This window comes from Mus caroli, unplaced genomic scaffold (assembly GCF_978045245.1).
Source record: "Mus caroli unplaced genomic scaffold, Mus_caroli_1 scaffold_7, whole genome shotgun sequence".
Taxonomy (NCBI): Eukaryota; Metazoa; Chordata; class Mammalia; order Rodentia; family Muridae; genus Mus; species Mus caroli.
The window spans coordinates 93,956,304-93,975,910 of NW_028227262.1; the positions used below are offsets into that span (position 1 = coordinate 93,956,304).

General features: G+C 44.6%; 1 protein-coding gene and 1 non-coding gene across 3 annotated transcripts; one reads left to right on the plus strand and one right to left on the minus strand.

The window, feature by feature from the left end:
* The first annotated feature begins 1,808 nt into the window (after positions 1-1,808).
* On the plus strand, positions 1,809-8,695 carry Ggct (gamma-glutamylcyclotransferase). 2 transcript variants are annotated; one of them, XM_021165034.2, is made up of 4 exons: positions 1,809-2,052; positions 5,176-5,321; positions 7,377-7,512; positions 8,342-8,695. In XM_021165034.2, the coding sequence occupies exons 1-4, from the start codon at positions 1,912-1,914 to the stop codon at positions 8,483-8,485; spliced, it is 567 nt and encodes a 188-aa protein (XP_021020693.1). In that variant the 5' UTR covers positions 1,809-1,911; the 3' UTR covers positions 8,486-8,695. The 2 variants fall into 2 exon arrangements, with proteins under 2 accessions (XP_021020693.1, XP_021020694.1); XM_021165035.3 differs by lacking the exon at positions 7,377-7,512.
* Positions 8,696-17,916: 9,221 nt separating this feature from the next.
* On the minus strand, positions 17,917-18,045 carry LOC115031396 (small nucleolar RNA SNORA17). Its single transcript, XR_003837036.1, has one exon. It is a non-coding gene; the product is annotated as a small nucleolar RNA SNORA17 (small nucleolar RNA).
* Between the last annotated feature and the right edge of the window lie 1,562 nt (positions 18,046-19,607).

Consider the following 19,607-nt stretch of genomic DNA (forward strand, 5'->3'; position numbering starts at 1 on the left):
GTGTGTGCACGTAGGGGTCAGGAGACCTGCAGGAGCTGGGCCTTTCCTACCATATGGGTACTGGAGATGTAACTGTCTGCAGGCTTGGTAGCAAGTGCTTTACCTCCGGATCCATGTAGCTGGCCCCAGCTTACTTATTTCATGTGTGTGTGTGCATGTGTGTGTGTGCATGTACCTTTTATTTCTAATCACAACAATGTAAGAGATATAAATTCAAGATGTTCTTCACTGTTTTCTTCTATTGCCATTTGTTCTTATACATAAATGGTTTCTGGAAGAGGGTGATATAAAAGGCTTTTTTTTTTTTTTTTGAGACTAAAGACCTTTGTAAATTGTAGTTCACAGATGTGGGGGTTTCATGTTGCTTCATATTGTTGTTATTATTGTTGTTCTTGTTTTTCAAAACAGGGTTTCTTTGTATAATAGCCCTGGCTATCTTGGAACTCACTCTCTAGGCCAGGCTGGCCTTGAACTCACAGAGATCTTCCTGCCTCTGCCTCTCGAGTGATGGTATTAAAGGTGCAGTCCACATGCCCAGCTTCATGTTGCTTCCTGATTGTGTCAGGATAATCTTCTTTTATTGGTGACCAGATTGACTGGCTATCAGGCGAGAGAGGTCAGGTTTCCCAAATAATCATGGTCTTCCTGTCCAATGACTAGCAGTGAGCCTTGGGGGATAACTGATACCCTATAAACATCCCCGTGGCCTGATGCTCCTGACGGGAAGTTTGGTTGCATCAGAGACAGATGTTCTAATCCCAGTACCCTCATTTCCTGCATTTAGCCAGTATTTTTTTTTAAAAAAACAAAGAATTGTGTCCTCGTCAGCTATTTGGTTTTCAAAAATACAGTTGGTACTAGAAAGGCAGAACACTCATTTTCTTAAATACCCACTTTTTAAAAGTGATGAAGTGTTTGCCACTGATGGCATGGTAATATGGTTCTCTTCTCTGTTTTAATTTGGTTTACTTCCTGAAGGGAATGACATACATTTAGTGATCATTTTATAGTTTCCAGTCGTTCTGCTCCTTAAGTTGTTCTCGCTTTGTCTAGTGAATGGTCTTTTAGGAAGGACCTTGTTCATCTTGGGGTTCTCCTTTTCTGGATTATTGTTCTTTCAAGAGGTATTTTCACTCCCAGCTTTGACCTAAGATTCAGTCATTTCTCCAGGAATCCTGGCACCTGTCAGTGTGGAGTTGAATTTAGATTAATTTCTGAGGGCCAACGGCAGTCATTGCTCTAGACCTTCAGTTTGCGCTCCTATCTTCATTTTAAGAGCAACAACATGGGGGTTTTGTGTCGTTCTATTTTAAAAAGAGGTAATAGATTGCAACGATGAACAGAGTCAACTGGTTAGCAAATGGCATGTCCGGATCTGAACGTGGGGGAAAGACTACCCTGGCATGCAGTGAAGCAACTTCAGGTAGTGATCCTAAGAAACTTGTAGGATCAGCCTTCCTATTCCAGGAAGGCTGAGGCAGGAGGACTGCCGCAAGATCCAGGCTAGGCCGACAGCAGTATGAACCTTGTCTCCTCTGTATCAGGCGCAGAGCCTACCGCACCACTGGTTGACCTGGGCAATCTCCGCCAGGTGGGGAAAACACAGTCGCCGGTAGCCACTCTCGGACTGTCCGTTAGATCCGCCAATCAGCGGCGCCTCAGGCAGGGGGCCGGACATTCGAGGGATGCATCCAATAGAAAAGCGACGCCAGTGGGCGGGAGGAGCTGTAGACAGGCCAATCCTGGTAGTTGGCTCACGCAGGCAAGCCGGCAGCCAATCCTCAGCGCGCTCTCTCTGCGGCTCCGCCCGCCGCTCTGCACTACCGCGTGGGTGGCGGCGCGCTGCTCTTTTTAGCAGCGCTAGTCCGGCTTCTTCTCTGTGCTTGACGCTGCTGGCGTGGACAAGTGGACATGGCGAGCTCCGACTGTGAGGACCATGCGGGCCAGGAGGGGGAGACGTTCCTGTACTTCGCCTACGGCAGCAATCTCCTGACCGAGAGGATCCACCTGCGAAACCCCTCGGCCGTGTTCTGCTGCGTGGCGCGCCTGCAGGTCAGTGCCGTTGTGCCCGCGACCAGGAGAGCCGGCTAGCTGCGACTCCTGCCGGGAACCTCTGGCCACCATCGGAGTTCGCAACCCTCCACTGGCTGCCCTTTTCCACCGGTTATGAGCATCCCGTAAGATGCCTTTAATGGGTGTTTCTGAGTGGAGAACTAGCTGCTTTCTGTCCTGTGCATACCTTATCTATCCCACAGTTCTGTGAAATTCTGCCTGTCCTTTCCTTCGGATCTTAGTGGTCCTGGCCTTGAGACCTGAATCAGGACCTGGAACCGTGTCTTCAATAGTGACAGCAGTGTTTCCTCAGTAGAGTAGCCCAGTAAGCTTTTAACCGTGATAAAGTGTGTTCTTGACCATAGTTCATTTCCTCTTTAATACGTATTCTTCAGGCACTCAGTGCTGGGGTTACAAGGATGACTGAGCAGCCTAGCTACCTGGAGGACCTTTCTGGTGTACAGTCTGATTGTGTGCAGGGCCCCTAATAATTTTAGCCAACTTTGATAACCTTGTTAATTCTTGATTTCAGGCAACAGAAACCAGCTGATTTCAGAAAGGAGAATGGGGAGGGGGGCAGATGTTGGAAGGCTGTTAGAGAGCTCATGGATTCACCTGGAAGATTGAGTAAACAGGTGGACTACTGTGTGTGTGTGTGTGTGTGTGTATACACAACCAGCATTACAGGAGAGGGCCAGCCCAGCCCTGGAAACTGGCCACACCTTTCCTCAACTAGTAAACACAATATGGAACTGACTCCCATCTGCTGCTTTGCCACAGTTCTGCAATTCCTGAGACCCAGAGTGGAGTCCCTAATGATCTTAAACACCAGCACTAATTGAGAGCCCCTGCGGGGTGCCCTGATTGGCTAAATCTCACCATGAATCCATGTCCTTACTTAGCAAGCAAGATGATCTGATAACTAGCTCCTAGCCTTTCAAGTTTCAAAAGTGGGAGTCAGGCTCTATACTCTATCTAAAACTCCAAAGAGTGTAAGATTGGAGTTCAAGTACTTGAAGTACAGGAAAGAAATACCACATAAATGATAAATTATAGCTGTGGCTAGCCTTAAAGAGGACTTGCAAGGGACAACAGAATATATGACCAGAGGACCTGACCTAGGTGCTCAGGAAAGCCCTCCTGGATATAACTTTTAAGCTGAGACCTGAAGGGAGATGAGGAGAGCAAAAAACTGTCAGTGAGGGTAGCTTGTTCAAAGGACAGGAGATAAAGGAAGTGGTTGGAGTCGACAGGGAGATGTGGCATGAGGGCTGGAAAGATAAGAAAGTGTCATATGCTAACATGACCACAGAGAACTTTGGACAGTCTGTTGCATGCTGTGAGTGGAGCATCTTACAGGATGAACGCAGATGATGAGATTTATGTGTTTGAAAGCTCATTCTGGTTACTCTGCAAAATAGGGCAAGTTATTGGAAGCCCAGTTAAGATTTTGCCACATTCATGTCAGAGATAATGGCACCATGATCTAATAGGGTGGTGACAGGGAAGGTAGAGTAATACCCAGAAGATAACATCATAAGACTTGATGAGTGTGTGTCGTGTGTGTGTGTGTGTGTGTGTAGGGAACGTATATCAAATATGACTCAAGTTTTTGAACAACCAAGTAGGTAATGGTGATAATGTTCACAGAGGAGAATCAGGTTTGGCGGTAAAAATTATAAACTAACTTTGTACTAAATCAAGTTTAAGATGCTTTCCAGACAACCACATGAACAGTAAGTATTTGTGAACATTGGCAAAGAGATGAAGAGATCAGCCCTAACTGTGTGCTCGGCCCAGATCTAAGTGCTTTTGAGCCTCAGAATAGAGATGTGGGATGGTTTTAAAGGTGGCTGAAGCATCCGATGGTAGTAGAAGCTGCTGGAGGTAGTGGGACTGTTGTGGGCACATGACTAAATTCAAAAAAGGCCTAAGCTGAATCCCAAGAAACCCTGACATTTCAACATGGGGAGTAGAGGCAGAATTGGCAAAGAGATGAGGAGATCAGGTCAACCCTAGATCAGAAGAAAGAGCTGATCTGGACAGGTAGCTACCTGTGTTACACACAAGCATTGAGCCATTGAACCGGATGGAATAACACAGCCTGCTGCCTTTAGCAGGAGGCTGCCAGTCTCTGGTGTGGATTTGATCAGATCTACTGATACTAGAATATCCAGTTTGCTGCGTGAAGCGCCTTGTCGTGTGGATCAGTGTTTTCCCTGAAGTATCAACCAAGGTTTCTGAGCAAACATAGGTGACAGGAATAATATCCAACCAGAAGGGACTGACAACACTGTCATTGAGCCCATCCTTTTGTATTTTGCTGCTGAGGGAACTAAGCCCTAGAGAGATGGGAGGGCATCTTCCCAGACCACACAAGGCAAGGCCCCCAGCCCCGACTGCCCATCAGTAATGGCCTAAGCTAAGATAGAAAGGTGTCTCTGTCGCTTGTTAGTTGTGAGATCTTAGGGAAGAAGAGGCTTAATCTTTCTAAGCTGTAGCAAAACATTGGTCTGGGTAAAGTAATAGCTGCTGTGTATAGCACACAATAAATATTCAGGAAGTATTAGCTGCTCTTAGGTTACTGGAAAGAAATTGGTACAGTTCATGAAGATTAATGCTCACACACCTGCCAGCCCCCTTAGGGCAAATCCAGTGATTTGCAGGTAAGATACTCTACAGATATAAAAGTATATCATAACCCCTGTGTAACCATCATTCAGCAGGTCTAAATAGAAATACATGTGCATTTAAGTAGACTGAGACGCCATTTGCAGAGAGAAAGAAAGAGAGAGAGAAAGCAAGCAGTCTAGAGCTATTGTGTGGTATATTGGGATTTAAGGATCTTTGTTTTTAAGGTTTTTGGTTTTCTTTTTAATGTTTAGATGCCTGTATGTTTATAGAATAATCTTCCATTTTAAAGGAAAATAAGAAAGAATATATAGTCTTATAGATTTGGGCCTGGATCTTTTTATCTGTATTTCCCACAGCTTTGTACACACAGAAACAATAGTTTGTTGAATGTTTTATTTGCATGAAGGCCAATGCAAATCATTTGTATTTTGAAGGAAGAAATTCATGCCCAAATAGATATTGATCATATCGCTTTGGTTTCCTTTGCAGGACTTTAAGCTCGACTTCGGCAATTTCCAAGGCAAAATGAGTGAGAGGTGGCACGGAGGTATAGCTACCATTTTTCAAAGTCCTGGCGACGAAGTGTGGGGAGTGGTGTGGAGAATGAACAAAAGCAATATAAGTTCCCTGGATGAGTAGGTGGCTTCTAATTGTCAGTTACAGTAATAAGGAACACAAGGCGTGCTGTACGGGATACACTGTAGACATACTCTTTATTCTTCAGAGTCACGACAATAGTTAGAAACCAGGAGTTTCCTAACAAATCTAGAAGGGGAGGGTCGCACTTACTGATTGGGTGGGGGCGGTGCTTGTCTCTCTTAGGTAAAAAATAAAAGCCCTTATATTTTAGTTCCGTTTGTCTCTTAGTAAAAATTACCTTTCTGGTTTATTGCAAAAAGTTATGAAACCTTTAATTGTCAAAAACATGATTTAGAAAGTGAGTTGGTTAAAATGCTTTGAGGTTGCAACTGAATAAGTAATAAAGGCATTGAACAGCACAGGAGAATTAAAATTCTCAGTGTTGTGTGACAGGGTGCCTGATACAATGCAGACTGCCAAGGAAGAGCTGGCTGACATTCTCTTGCTGTCAGATCATAGACTCATGTTTGGTATTCTAGGGAATGCTGCTTCAGGGACACAGAGGTAAAAATGAGCCTACTGAAGCATGTTTTCAGACGGTAAAAATAGACGGAGGTCAGCCGGAAGTGTACCAAATGAAAGTCCTCTGTGTTCAGAGTATTGCTTTGGCCTCCGAGCACACCACAATCTATAGATGTTATTTGTATTTTGACATCATACTTGCATGTGGCCTGCCCGTACCAACCTGTAGTGCTCTTACTGTCTCTTGGTTACTTCATTACCTAATACAATATCACTGCATTTTATTGCAACAACTTTCCTTTTAAGGGAATAATGACCAGTAAAAACAATCCATATGCATTTAATTCAGACCTTAGAAAATATTCTCAATCCAGAATAGGTTGAATGTGGATCCAGAAGCCAACTGCAGTATCAAAATGCTAAGCATGGAAAGCATGGTGGCACATAAAAACAAGGTGGGGCATGCTGCGGGAAATATTAAAAAGATTGGCAACTTCCTGAGCTACACCTGGCTATTCTCAGCCTAGCGGTCTTGCTGACTAGTTCTTACCTCATGGAGACTCTCTTGACTCAGAGCTCCAAAATCTCTCCACCCAGCTTGCTAAGTTCCCATTGGTGGGTCGCCACCACACCAGTGCCACCCATATCTTCTCAGCCATAAACCCCCTCCCCCTGTGGTTGGCAGTCCCACATTCCAGTAACCCAGTAAATCAAAACTCTAGAAGCTTATAACTAACCAGTCAGATTTATATATCAATAAGTTCTCAATACACAAGATGCCCACACAATAAATTCAGGGCCAACTGATAATGGTACAAGCTGCCCACCTAGATTAGGCAAGTTACCCCAATTATTCTATCCCTGTATGATATTATATCTACCTGTGGTTCTTTAAAACCATGTGGAATCTGAATCATCCTGTTCGTCCTCCATCTTGCTTCCTTCTCCTACTGTGTTGCTTCCTGTCTCTGCAACTGTTTTATTTTTTTTTTAAGATTTATTTATTGTTATATCTAAGTACACTGTAGCTGTCTTCAGATGCACCAGAAGAGGGCATCAGATCTCACTACAGATGGTTGTGAGCCACCATGTGGTTGCTGGGATTTGAACTCAGGACCTTCGGAAGTGCAGTCGGTGCTCTTAACCACTGAGCCATCTCATCAGCCCTGTCTCTGCAACTCTTAGCTCTGTATCCTTTTTCTCTGTCCAATCACAGACCTCCTGCTGCACTAATATTTAAATTAATTGGACAGGGAAAATCCTGCCACAGGGGCATACCTTTAATCTCAGCACTCAGGAGATAGAAGCAGGTAGATTTCTGTGTATTCAAGCCCAACCTGCTCTACATAGTGAGTTCTAGGCCAGACAGGGCTGCATAGCGAATCCCTATTTAAATAAAAAAGTTTTAAACATGCTAAGTGTATTTTTGACATGGTAACACTTAAACATTCTGCATTCCCTAGCACACAGTGAGCAAATGTGTATGTAGAGAAATGATTAATCGTGCACTTCAACCTGAGGAAAACATCTTACCTCAGAACCATTCTCCTAGGTACCGTGTAGCTGAAATATGGTTTGTTTGGTTTCAGGCAAGAAGGAGTTAAAAGTGGAGTCTATGTTGTAATAGAAATTAAAGTTTCAACTCAAGAAGGGAAGGAAATAACCTGCCGAAGTTACCTGATGACGAATTACGAGAGCGCGCCCCCATCACCACAGTATAAGAAGGTGAGCTAAATTAGAGCATTTCCATCTTAGAAAGCTTTTAAGAATTTAAAACTCTACATCAACATTTTAATCAAAATGTTTTAAATAAGAAAAGTATATTTTAATAGATTTATGATATATATTATGTATAGTAGACTGTACCTATACTTTTGTAGTTTTTTTTTTTTCTTCAACAGTATCTTATAGAACATTTGGGGGGTGGATTATATATTTTCTGGTGCTGAAGTATTTTTTTTCCCTAAGTGGAAAGATCACTAGGCCCTTTGGAGTCAGAGAATCCATTCTACAACACACAAGACCCAAGAGGAGTGCGTGGCCCGACACCCCATGGTACCTTATGTGGCCTGTGAGGTTACACAGGTGCTGAGCGTCTGACTGTTAGGGTCTTGGGAATCAGCAGAACAGTTGTCCCTTGTCCTCTGTGTCTCATCCAAGCAGAATCAGACAGTGCCGCTGACAGCTATCCCTGTAAGCTTCGTCTTGTTCTAAACTGAATTTAATTTTATTTTTTGAGAGAGTGTTTTCTCTTAAAACATCATGTGAATTTCATACCATAACAATGCATTTTATCTTAATATTAAAACATCTTACATCATGCTGTTGAGTAGAACTGATAGTCTGGCAATGCTTCAGGCTCCTCAGGAAATCCCTTCTGTAGCCATACACAGAGTGAGGAACACTGGCTTTGCCTGGGTCTTGTTTTAAAGTGTATCAGTTCTTTAGTCATCGAAAGCCAATATCGTGGATCTCTGCAGTACAGACAAAGCTATGGTGCTACACTAAATCACACTCCTAACTAAAAGGGTTCCCCTATTTTAACCATTTCTAGGTTATCTGCATGGGTGCGAAAGAAAATGGTTTGCCGCAGGAATATCAAGAGAAATTAAAAGCGATAGAACCAAATGAGTATAAAGGAAAGATCTCCGACGAAATGGAAGACATCATCAAAAAGGGAGAGTCAAAACTGTCATAACAGACTCTGAAGCTATGTGTGCTAGTATGAAGTGCTTTTAACGTTTGCGAGCAGGAGTCTGGACCTTCTTGGTTTTGACCTTGATTTTCAACAGTGCTGGGAAGGGCTTCTCACAGAGGTGATTCTTTATTTTCAACTGTAACAAAGAACTGGAATGGGGATGGGCTTAGACCATTAAAGGGACCAGGGGATCCTGTCATGTGCAAGTGGTGATGGCTGTGGGTTCTCCTGTGGACACTGCTATAGCCCCCCACTGTGTGGAAGACCTCCGTGGAGGGTAGGTCTGTAGCTCAGGGGCGTACTGCTGCGCTTGGTCTGCTTTCTGCTTGTATCTGATCGGCTTGTAAGAAGTAAGCAAAATATAGAGGGTAGGTGGTAAGGCTCTGAGAAGTACAAAGATGGTACACTGTCCTTTGAGGGGCGACTGCTTTCATGACTCTAAGGGGTTTCCCAGCAAGAGCTCCACCTCGCTGTGCTCAGCTCAGACCTCACAGAGCAGCCTCAGCTCATAGAGTCTGTGTTAACTGGTATTGTGGACTCTGGAGCCAAGCTGGCCTTGAACCTGTGACCGTCTTGCCTCAGCTTCTCATATAGCTGGGATTATAGTCTTGTGCTACTGGGGCTAGCTGAGCCTCCCACTGTCCAGTTGTGGGACTTGAGCTTCTCTGGCTCACTGGCCCTTAGTTGCTTCACCTGTATAAATAGGGAAAATCAAAAACGTGAATTTGAAGATTTCATGAGTAAACATGTGATAAGCTTAGGACACAGATTGGCTCTAAGTATTAGCAATCATCATCGTGTAATGCTTTGTCTTTTGAGACTTAAGCCTATTCTGTAGTCCAGGGTGGCCTTGTATTCAGGATTGTCTTGCTTCCCAGCCATCCTGCATCTAGTTACAGATGTGTGTCATCATGTGAGGCAGGGGGATTCCTTTGTGTTTAATCAGTGATTTGGGCCCTTTAACAAACAATACAACTCTTGAAAACAATAATTATAATTAGGTCCTAGGTTGCAGAAAAATAACAGAAATCTCCAAAGTGTGCCAGCTCCTGTCCCAGAAAAAGAGAGATGGACCGTGAGCTGAGAGCAAGGCTGGGAAGAAATAGCCCCAGAGTCCTGGGTGCAAAAGCAGCGTTAGCCGGGGGCATTTCTGTTCAGGATAAGAAACCAGAGTCCTTAGGAAGGACTAGCATGGCTCCTACTTGCTGGTCCCAGTTCCCACGAGTGAAAGCAGCAAACAGAAGCTCAGGGCTGGGTAGATAGCTCGACTAATAAAGTGCCCAGTACACAAGCATGAGGACCCAAGGTCCGTCCTTAGAACCCCTGTCCAAAATCTCTGCTGTTATAAGCTTGCACTCCTAGTGCTGGAAGAACAGAGACAACCAGATCTCTAGGGCTTGCTGGCCAGCCAGCCTTGCCTGCTCGGAGAGTTCCCAGACTGGTGAGAAGAGAGACCCTGTCTCAAGGAAAAATAGATGGCTCTCAAGGGATGCCACCAAGGCTGGCCTCTGACCTCTGTGCATACCCTCTCTCACATAAGCAACAGCTTTGCTAGGCATGGAACCGTGCGCTTGTGTCCTAGCACTCGGGCCGAGGTGGGAGGATGGCTTGAGTCCTACCTGGTCTGTATCGTAAAGCCTTCTCAAAAATGACCAACAGAAACCCCACAACAATTTAAAATGGAGGCGTGTGGAGACTTTGGTTCCTGTGAAGATGGACTAGGAGGTGCTTTTCCCTCGGTTCTCCTGTTAAATACAACTAAAATCTCTGTGTATCATTTATGCAACAATCTGGGGCAAGACTGAAAGTTTGGGGAGATGGCAGTCTCCAGTAGGGCCTCAAGACCCAGTGCCCCAGAGTGGTAAATTCTCTGAATTTTCTTTTGCCTCATACAGCTTAGGCGTGTAACTAAAATAGCCATGCACTGGGAACAGCAAAGAAGGCGTGCTTGAATGCTTGCACACAGTACACATAGCCTGTTCTACCGAGGGTACTAGGAAAGGGACAGCTTGGTATTAAAAAACATTGAGAGACCAAATACCCAATGCAGGCCGTAGAGAAACGTGGTAGATTTGTTTCCACCATGTCAACAGAGGCCTGGATTTACACACACACATGCATAAGAAGACAAATCCTCTAACCACTTTGCCACCATATGCGTGCCAAAAAGCTTGGGAAGGACCTGGCAGCAACACCCTGTCTCAGTGTGTCATCGGAACCATGGGGGTGTAACCTCCCATCCATCACTGATGGTTCCCCTTGACCTCCATGCTAGAACAGTTTCAGAGTGAACCAGCATAAACAGGACCTAAATAGATCCAGAGCCTTATAAAACTCCAGTATGTTCTGATTTCAATTGATGATCCTATTTCAAGAACAAGGAAATTCTCAGACAAGATGGTAAATGGTAACTATAGATGCCAGGGTGAGGTGGTATGTTGGGATTGTCTGTCAAAGTTTTCAAACAGCCATTGGTAGTGGTGAGCTAGTTCAGTGGGTTAGTGTACAATGCTCGCAATGGCCAGGTCATGGGTTCGACACTGCCACAGGTTGGGTTAATGTAGACCTCTATAGTTGTGACTGTTTCCAACACCCAACCATAAAGTGCAGATCACCAAGCCAAAGTGTCTTATTCATGAGAATGCCGTCACTTTCCATAGTGACTGAGGAAATGGCCACCTTTGGAATGCCACAGCAAGCTATGGGATTCTGCTAGATGCCAGTGATAACATAGCCTCAGTAAGCAGAGGAGAGAAGGACCTGAATGATGATGTTAGTATCAAAAAAACCATGGCTGAAATCTAAAAATTCAGTGTGTGGGGCTCAGCAGCAGAACAGTGGGGACCACGGATAGGAGGAGTGACCTGAGTGATGGAGCAAGAGCTGACAGGGTGAGCCAAAAAGCTAAGAGATCCTGGAGCCCGTTTGAATCCTAACAGAAGAGCTGACATATTGAAAGAGGCCAGCCTGCAGAGAAGCCAAAACATCCTGAGGTCTGCAAAGGACAAAGTAGCTGAGTGGGCCCCATACAAGCCCAAAGAAATGCACACCAAAGCACTGCTTAGTCAGTTTGGAAAATGAAAAATTCTTGAAAGTAGGATTAACACTTTCAGAGAAAAAGCAGTTTCGGGGATACATTGTTTCCCATCAGAAATGGTGGAGCCCAGAAGCAAGCGGCACACTTCATGGAGAACTGGAAAACCCCCCAGAACCATTAACAATGAGGGCAAAGTAAGACATAGACAAGTTTTTAAGAATATTACCAGTCATCCTGCTCAAAACAATGAAGAAAATAAGCAGAAAAGAAAGAATGAAAGGAGGAAGCTTTGCACATTAGAAAGATAAGGTCACCATGAGAAAAATTAGGATAAATGCACTAGAATCCCTTCTCAGTCTCCTGGTTCATACTTGACAATGTTTCACAAGTTGTAATCCTAACTGCCAAGGTCTGAAAATACAGAGCAGGGTTAGAAGAGGAAAGTCAAGAAGATAAGCGTTCTATATTTGAATGTGTAACGCCCCAGTGGGCAACCAATAAATACAGATAGGATTTTTGCAAAATAAAAATTAAAAATAAAAGAATCTCACTATTAGAAGACAAGATGAAAGCCAGTGTGTGTGTGTGTGTGTGTGTGTACCTATAACTCCAGTACTTGAAAGACTGAGACAGAAGGATCATAAATATGACAAGCTTCAACTAAAAAGCAAAAATAAGACGGCAGAGTTATATGTCAGCATGCCAATTATCATATTAAGTATTAAGTGTCTAAGAGTATGATTGGAGCTGCTGCAAAGGCTCTGGAGCACTCACTGCTCTTGCAGAGACATAGATTTGGTTCTCAGCACCCACAGGATAGCTAACAGCCACATATAACTCCAGTTCCAGAGGCTCCACCACCCCGTCCTGGCCTCAGGTACTAAGCATCCAGGTGCTACTGGAACAAACATGTGAGCAAACACATGTATGTAAACAAAATGTAAAACAAAAAACCTCTAAACATAAATATGATAATTAAAACATAGAAACTGGCAAAATGGATTTAATACACAATCTAGCCTTGTGCCATCTACAGGAAACAATGACAAGCAGTTTGAAAGGGAGTGGTGGACAAAGATCTGGGATGCCCACATGAGCCAAGCAAACTCGTTCCCATGTTAGTGTTAGGCAAGGAAAGTTTCAGAGCAAAGGAAACAGAACAATTGCTAACTTTACCTAATTCATCTTTATGAAGTTAGTATAAAAACTAAACTGACAATACAAAGGAAACTAAACCCACAGATGAGTATTCTTAATACTTGTGTTTTTTTTTTTTTTTCAGTGCTTAAGGAAGAAGGAGTTACTAGGATTCAGCCATACCTAAGTGTTGAGAGCCATGACAAAGGGGGAGGGGGTATTCTACAGATGTCTACAGGTGTAGTATTTACAAATCTGTCAAGCCACTACAGGGTGAATAGAAAACGAAAAAGCAGCTACACATCCATTCACAATTAAAGCACTTAGAAAATTAGGAAAAGGGGACTAACAATATAAGGGTTTATAAAAATCATAGTTGGTGACATTACACTTCAACTACCAAATGCTTTACCCCTAAAGTTGGAAACAAAAAGGATACATGCTCTCCCGTTCAACATGGTGAGATGGTAAAACCTGTTCTCTAAAGTAGAAGAGAGAAAGGAGCACAAAGAGTAAAATGGGCGTGAGAAGGCTCTGCAGGTAAAGACACTTGCCAAGCCAGGAGACCTGAGCTTGAGACCCAGACCCACATGGTGGAAGGAGAGAACTGACCCCTTCAGGTTGTCCTCTGACTTCTTGCCAACAGCCCCCCACCACCTCCCTTTACTCTTGCTCCCTCAATCTCCCTATGTAATAATTAAAAAAACAGTAAGTTGAACCATCCCCATTTATACATGGTTGACAGAATTGTCCTCATAGAGAGTAACAAGAGAATTTTTTAAAAAATCTCTAATCAAGTCCAACAGGGCCATGAGCTACAAGGTAATATACGAAAAGCCCACCTTGTTCCTGTACACTTGAGAGGAACACATAGGCAATGAAAGTAAAGATAGAATACCACCTGGAGCTGTAGCTCAGAAGGACACAGCCACAGAAGACCAGGAGTATGAGATATCAGAATATCAGCAATAGCTTCAGGATTGAAACATGCACAAAGAAAAGTGGGGAATGAAGAGGTCAGCTCAGGGCATTTGGAAAATTCCACCAGATCCCAGAGCATAAAGACCCCTCCCTTCCTGGATTACATTCCTCAGGAAAACCACAGAGCAGACCGACCATTAGCCACCTACAGACAAGGGAAGTCCTTGCCACCTCATCCCCTAAGGACCAATCAATTTAAAAGTCACACTGTTCTGCCAATCATACTGTGCCTAGTGGCTGTTCCTCTATTCTACCCCTGAAAACTGTATAAAAACTGGCTGAATGGGCTGCCCGGGGTTGCCACCTCTCCTTTAGGTGCAGGATAACCCCAGCATGCTGAAACAATAAATTCCTCTTGCTTTTGCATTGGAAAAAGAAAAAGAGAAAGAGAAAAAGAAGAAGAAGAAGAAAAAGGACACAGCCTACCTTGCCTGTGTGTGGCTCTGCATTTCAGTCTCAGTACAGCAAAAGTTAATCTCAGCACTTGGGAGGCAGAGGCAGGTGGATTTCTGAGTTCGAGGCCAGCCTGGTCTACAAAGTGAGTTCCAGGACAGCCAAGGCTATACAAAGAAACCCCGTCTCGAAAAACCAAAAAAAAAAAAAAAAAAAGTTACAGAAAAAGAGTTCAAGAGCTCTTCCAGGGGATTTGGGGTCTGTTCCCAGACCCCTGGAGGCTCAGGTCCTAATGTTCTCTACTGGCTTGCACAGGTAGCAGATATGTGTGCAATACACACATATATAAATGCAGACAAAACACTCATACACATAAACTAAAAACAACAACAACAACAACTAAGAATACCACTTGCAGGGTTGTAGCTATATTTTTATGAAATAGCCATTTTAAGTGGACGGTTGGCATTTAGTACAGTGTTATAACCATCTCCAGTTCCAAAGCATTTATGTCACCCTCCAAGGGAAACCAGGTACAAAAGTCTTGCCCACTCTCCCACCCTTGTGAGGCTCCAGTCTGTCCCTGTGTATGAGGATGGGAGTGGGATCAGACAGGCGCCTGTTTTTATCGTCCCTCTAGTGCGGTGTCCTGGAGCTTCAGCCTCCCTGTAGTAGGCACCTGAACTCCACATCTGTTTTGTGAATAGCATGAGCTGTGTTCATGCACCACACTTGTTTAGCCTTCATCCCATCATGGGCACTTGAACTGTTCTTGTTTCCAACTACTACAGACACTTCTTCCAAGAACATTTATGTACACATATTTTTGAGTCCTACTTTTCAATTATTTTGGATTTATACCTAACAGCAGGATAATGGCTCATATGGTAATTCTATATATTTAACTTAAGTAACCACCACAATTTCCTACTTGGGCTGGAACATTGTAATTCTGACCAGTCATGTACACAATTGTTTTAAAAAAAAAAAGGAAAGAAAATACTAGCTATGCATAATGGTATGTGCCTATATTTATTGCACTTGAGAAGTGGAAGGGAAAAGATTGTGCATTCAAGGCCGCCGTGGACCACACAATGAAATTCTGTCTCAAAATAATAGCAAAAAAGAAATGGATAACCATGGAAATGCTTAAGTGTAACTCTTGGACAGCTATGAACAGCATATGTAGTGAAAACACAGTAGTAGGAACAGTGTGTACTGAAGAAAGAAATCAAGGTGGGCATAGAGGATGGAAGACAAATGGTAACAGTCAAGTGTTGAAAGAGCCAAAGATAATGTTCATGAGGAAAACCCATGGTAAAATTGTCTGCTCTCCCCTGACCCAGAACAGACTTAACAAATCTGCTGTCAAAATTGTAACATGATTCATTTTTCTAAAACTGACAAAGTGAAATAGGTAAGGGGATTTTTAAAAATAGCAATAAAATGGGCACTCAATGTAGTTGCTGGTGAAGGGCTGAATACATAGAGCTATGGAGCAGGATGAGTACACAGAGCAATGGAGCAGAATGGAACAGGATGAGTACACAGAGCTATGGAGCAGGGTGAGTACACAGAGCTATGGAGCAGGGTGAGTACACAGAGCTATGGAGCAGGGTGAGTACACAGAGCTATGGAGCAGGGTGAGTACACAGAGCGATGGAGCAGGATGAGTACACAGAGTGATGGAGCAGGGTGAGTACACAGAGTGATGGAGCAGGGTGAGTATACAGAGTGATGGAGCAGGGTGAGTACACAGAGTGATGGAGCAGGGTGAGTACACAGAGTGATGGAGCAGGTTGAGTACACAGAGCGATGGAGCAGGATGAGTACACAGAGCGATGGAGCAGGATGAGTACACAGAGTGATGGAGCAGGGTGAGTACACAGAGTGATGGAGCAGGGTGAGTACACAGAGTGATGGAGCAGGGTGAGTACACAGAGTGATGGAGCAGGGTGAGTACACAGAGTGATGGATCAGGGTGAGTAAACAGAGGGATGGAGGAGATCAGAGAACCCAGAGAAGGACCCACAAGAATACACCAAACTGACTTCTGGCCAAGGTAACTTAATGGGAGAACCTTTGTAGCAAGCGATCCTGAATCATAAATGGAACACTGTATAAGGAGAGGAAGGATTTTAGATTCTAAGAGTAAATGTCAGCTATAACCTAACCAGCCACGGTGGCATAGAACTTGGGGAGCACCACAAATATGAGGCCAGTCTGGACTATATATAACAAGACCCTGTTCAGGAAAGCAAACAAACAATAGAATCCCAAACCTGTAAAATTACTAGAAAAAAAAAAGATGTAACTGCCGATTATTAAACTTTTTATTGTTTCTTTGTGAATTTCACATCCATGGACCCCAATCCCACTCATCTCCCTCTCTCCTAATACCTGCCCTCCACCGTTGCAACTTTCCCCCAAGAAAGGAAAAAAAAATCCCATTCTGGAAGCTTTAGTGTGTCACAGTGTGTCATGCAGTAAACCCTTTTGTCCACACTTCTTTGCTTTCAAATGGACTCATGAGTCCTTGGTCTGCTTTGAGGCCTCTGGCTTCTTCTACACCATCAATACTGGAACCTCACTGAGATTCCTCTTGGATACCTTGCCCTGTGTCATGGAGATCGTGTAGTTTTGGATCTGTGGGACCAGCCCCTTCATGGATTCCTCAGTTCTTCAATGGGATAGATGTTGGGGTGTGCCAATTCAAAGCTCTGGATCTGGGCCTGAGAGGTAGATGAGCTGGTCAGCCCTCCAGTTCTGCACCCACACCACTGGAGTGAGCTCCTTTGCCTCGACTTGGATGGGCCACCCAATGCTGTCACGAGCAAGGGGCTGAGCCAGCTCTCCTGCTCTCATGCCCTCTTGGCTGGCTCAACCACACTCACACCATTAGGGCCAGCTCTCTTGTGCTGCCAAGGCAGGGTGCAGGGCCCACTTTCCCAAGGGCTGCAGCAGGGGAGGGATGAGGCCAATTCTCCCACTCTCATAACCCAGGGGCCAGCACTCCTGCTTGACATGGGTGGCAAGGGATGAGGGTGGGGGAAGGCATCTCTCCCTGGTCCTTGTCACCATGTGGCAGACAAATTACCAACAAGCTCTCTCACATTCACACCCTCTGGGCCCACTCACCCACCCATAATTCCCTAATCCAGGGTTGGCTCTACTGTGCTTCTTGGGCAATGTGACTTGACTTGTGATGGTGGGGACAATGTCAAAGCTCTTCTAAGTACTGCAGCTGGCTAGGGGAGGGGTCAGCTCTCCTAATCTCACCACCCCGCCCCCCCAACTCTCCCATTATGCTCAAGCAAGGGGTGGGGCCTTTGGTGGTAACATACCTCTGCTGCTGCAGAGCCATGGACCCAGACATGGCCTCCAGTGGCAGCACCGGCCAGGACCTCACCATGGTCCCAGGTCCCAGGTCCTGGCTACTCACATCAGGCTGTTCCCCACTACCCTCGAGTCTCCAGCTCTGCCTCTCTTCACTGTGCACACATCCTTCTGCTTCTCTTTCTCTTCCGTTTCTATAGCACTTACTTGCTCTTCTTGGTGGTGTCCAGGGTCTCTGTGTGTCTGGGGACATCTCAGCAGTGGTCTCAGGAGTGCTGTGTCCTGCCTGTGCATTATGATACTAGGCATGGGTTGTCTCAGGCATGGTCTGCCCCTCTCCCCTCCAGGCTTGCTTGGTGCCAGACTGGTGGACATCCTGGACTTGCTCTTTTCCCAGGCCGGACCACATGTCTCCATACAAGGCTTGTCTATCTGGTGCCCACAGTTCCAGAGTCCCACGCAGAGTTCGTCCAGTCTTTGGCTCACTCCTCACCCTAGGACCCATCTGGGCCTTTGCAACACTAGACTGGTGGTCATCTCAGGCTCACGTGTTAGGCTAGTAATCCTTCAGTTCACAGATCAGAACACTGAGCATAGACATAGCCTCTCTCTTCTCTGCCACTTACTGACGCCCATGCGACACAACAGCCACACCAGCAGTGTCTCTACAGGCAGGATAGCTGCCAATTTTTAAAATCTAGGAATTGGGAGAGTTCAGACTCCAAATGTATGACCCATCGAAGGAAAACGAGTAAGCTGGACTTCATAAAATGAAAGGGCAGGCAGGGGGCTCAGGCATATAGCTTGGTTCCTAACCGTCCTTGCCTGGCATGCCTTGGGTTTGGTTCATGGTGTCTGCCCATGCTGGTATAGGTTTTCAATCCCAGCTCTTGGAAGGAGATGCTTAAGGTCATCTTTGGCAATATAGTGAGTTTTAGGACAGCTGAAGGAGAGAGAGAGAGAGAGAGAGAGAGAGAGAGAGAGAGAGAGAGAGAGAGAGAGAGAGAGAAGGCAAATAATTGGAAAAAATATTTACAAGCCACACTCTCAACACACAGCATTTAGGTGAATGAACAAGAGACACAGAGACATGTTTTCCTCAGAGAAGATACAGGTGGCATGTAGGCAAACGTGAAAAGTCCATGTCATCAGCAAGCTAACCACAGCAGTGTCTCACGAGGGCAATACAACTATCCAAGTGGCCAAGATGGAATGGGACAGCACCAGAGGCTGGTGATACACTATGAAGCAGTCACTTAGCTGGCCAATGGTGGAAATGCTAAATGTTTTAGCTATTTCAGAAGATAGATGAACAGGCATTTGAGAAATTGATGCCAAAGGCTGAAAATAGCCCAAAAAGGTAAGCAGTATTTCAAAAAACTACAGGAACATGTGCTTCGGAATACTGCCCAAGGACAATAATTAAAGGGAAATCACTATTGATACAAGCAATGGTCGGTGAATCCTCTTAGGATTATACTAAATGAAAACAAAATAGCAAAATACTAGAGCCAGTGGGACTGCTCAGTGGGTAAAGGTGCCTGCTACCAAGTCGGAATTCAATTATGCCCCAAAGCCACATGGTAGAAAGAGAAAACCAAGCCCTGCCATTGTTCTATGATCCCCACATGTGCATCATAACATGTATGTACTCATACACTCAAACACACACACACACACACACACACACACACAAATGTAACACAGAATTTTAAAATGTTATTCCAAAGTGCAGCCTGATTCTATCTATTTTAAAAGTCTTGATACATTTCTAGCAATGCGAACAAGTTTGTGGTTGCCAGAGGCTGAGCACAGGGTGGGATGGTGAACAAGGTTGCTTGTGGTGGACCTGTTCTGTATCTTGACTCTATTAATAGTCTGTTTTCTGCTTACTATAGCTTTTTTTGTGTTGTAGCTCTTCAAGACTGGGGCAAATTGGATTACAGGTACATGAATCTGCATTATTTCCTCCAGTTCTTTATTAATTTACAAATATCCCAGAATAAAAAGTCCAAAATAACAAGTAAGGCACAGCTGTCCCCCCAAAATGTAAATAATAGTCTAAGCAAAACGCAGAAGGCTAAGAACAGTGCGCTGCAGGTGCACAGTACGGTTGGCCTGGCTCCCTCTCAACACATCAGGCTCTTAGAATCAAAGTTTTCCTTTCAGTCACTTAGCTGCAGCACTGCAGAACACTGCAGGAGGAGGGAGGCCTTCACCCACTCAAGAACTGTGTTC

Coding starts and splice junctions, on each gene's coding strand:
- Ggct (XM_021165034.2), top strand. CDS start 1,912: ATGGCGAGCTCCGACTGTGAGGACCATGCGGGCCAGGAGGGGGAGACG. Junction 2,053..5,175: donor GCTGCGTGGCGCGCCTGCAG/GTCAGTGCCGTT, acceptor TTTCCTTTGCAG/GACTTTAAGCTCGACTTCGG. Junction 5,322..7,376: donor AATATAAGTTCCCTGGATGA/GTAGGTGGCTTC, acceptor GTTTGGTTTCAG/GCAAGAAGGAGTTAAAAGTG.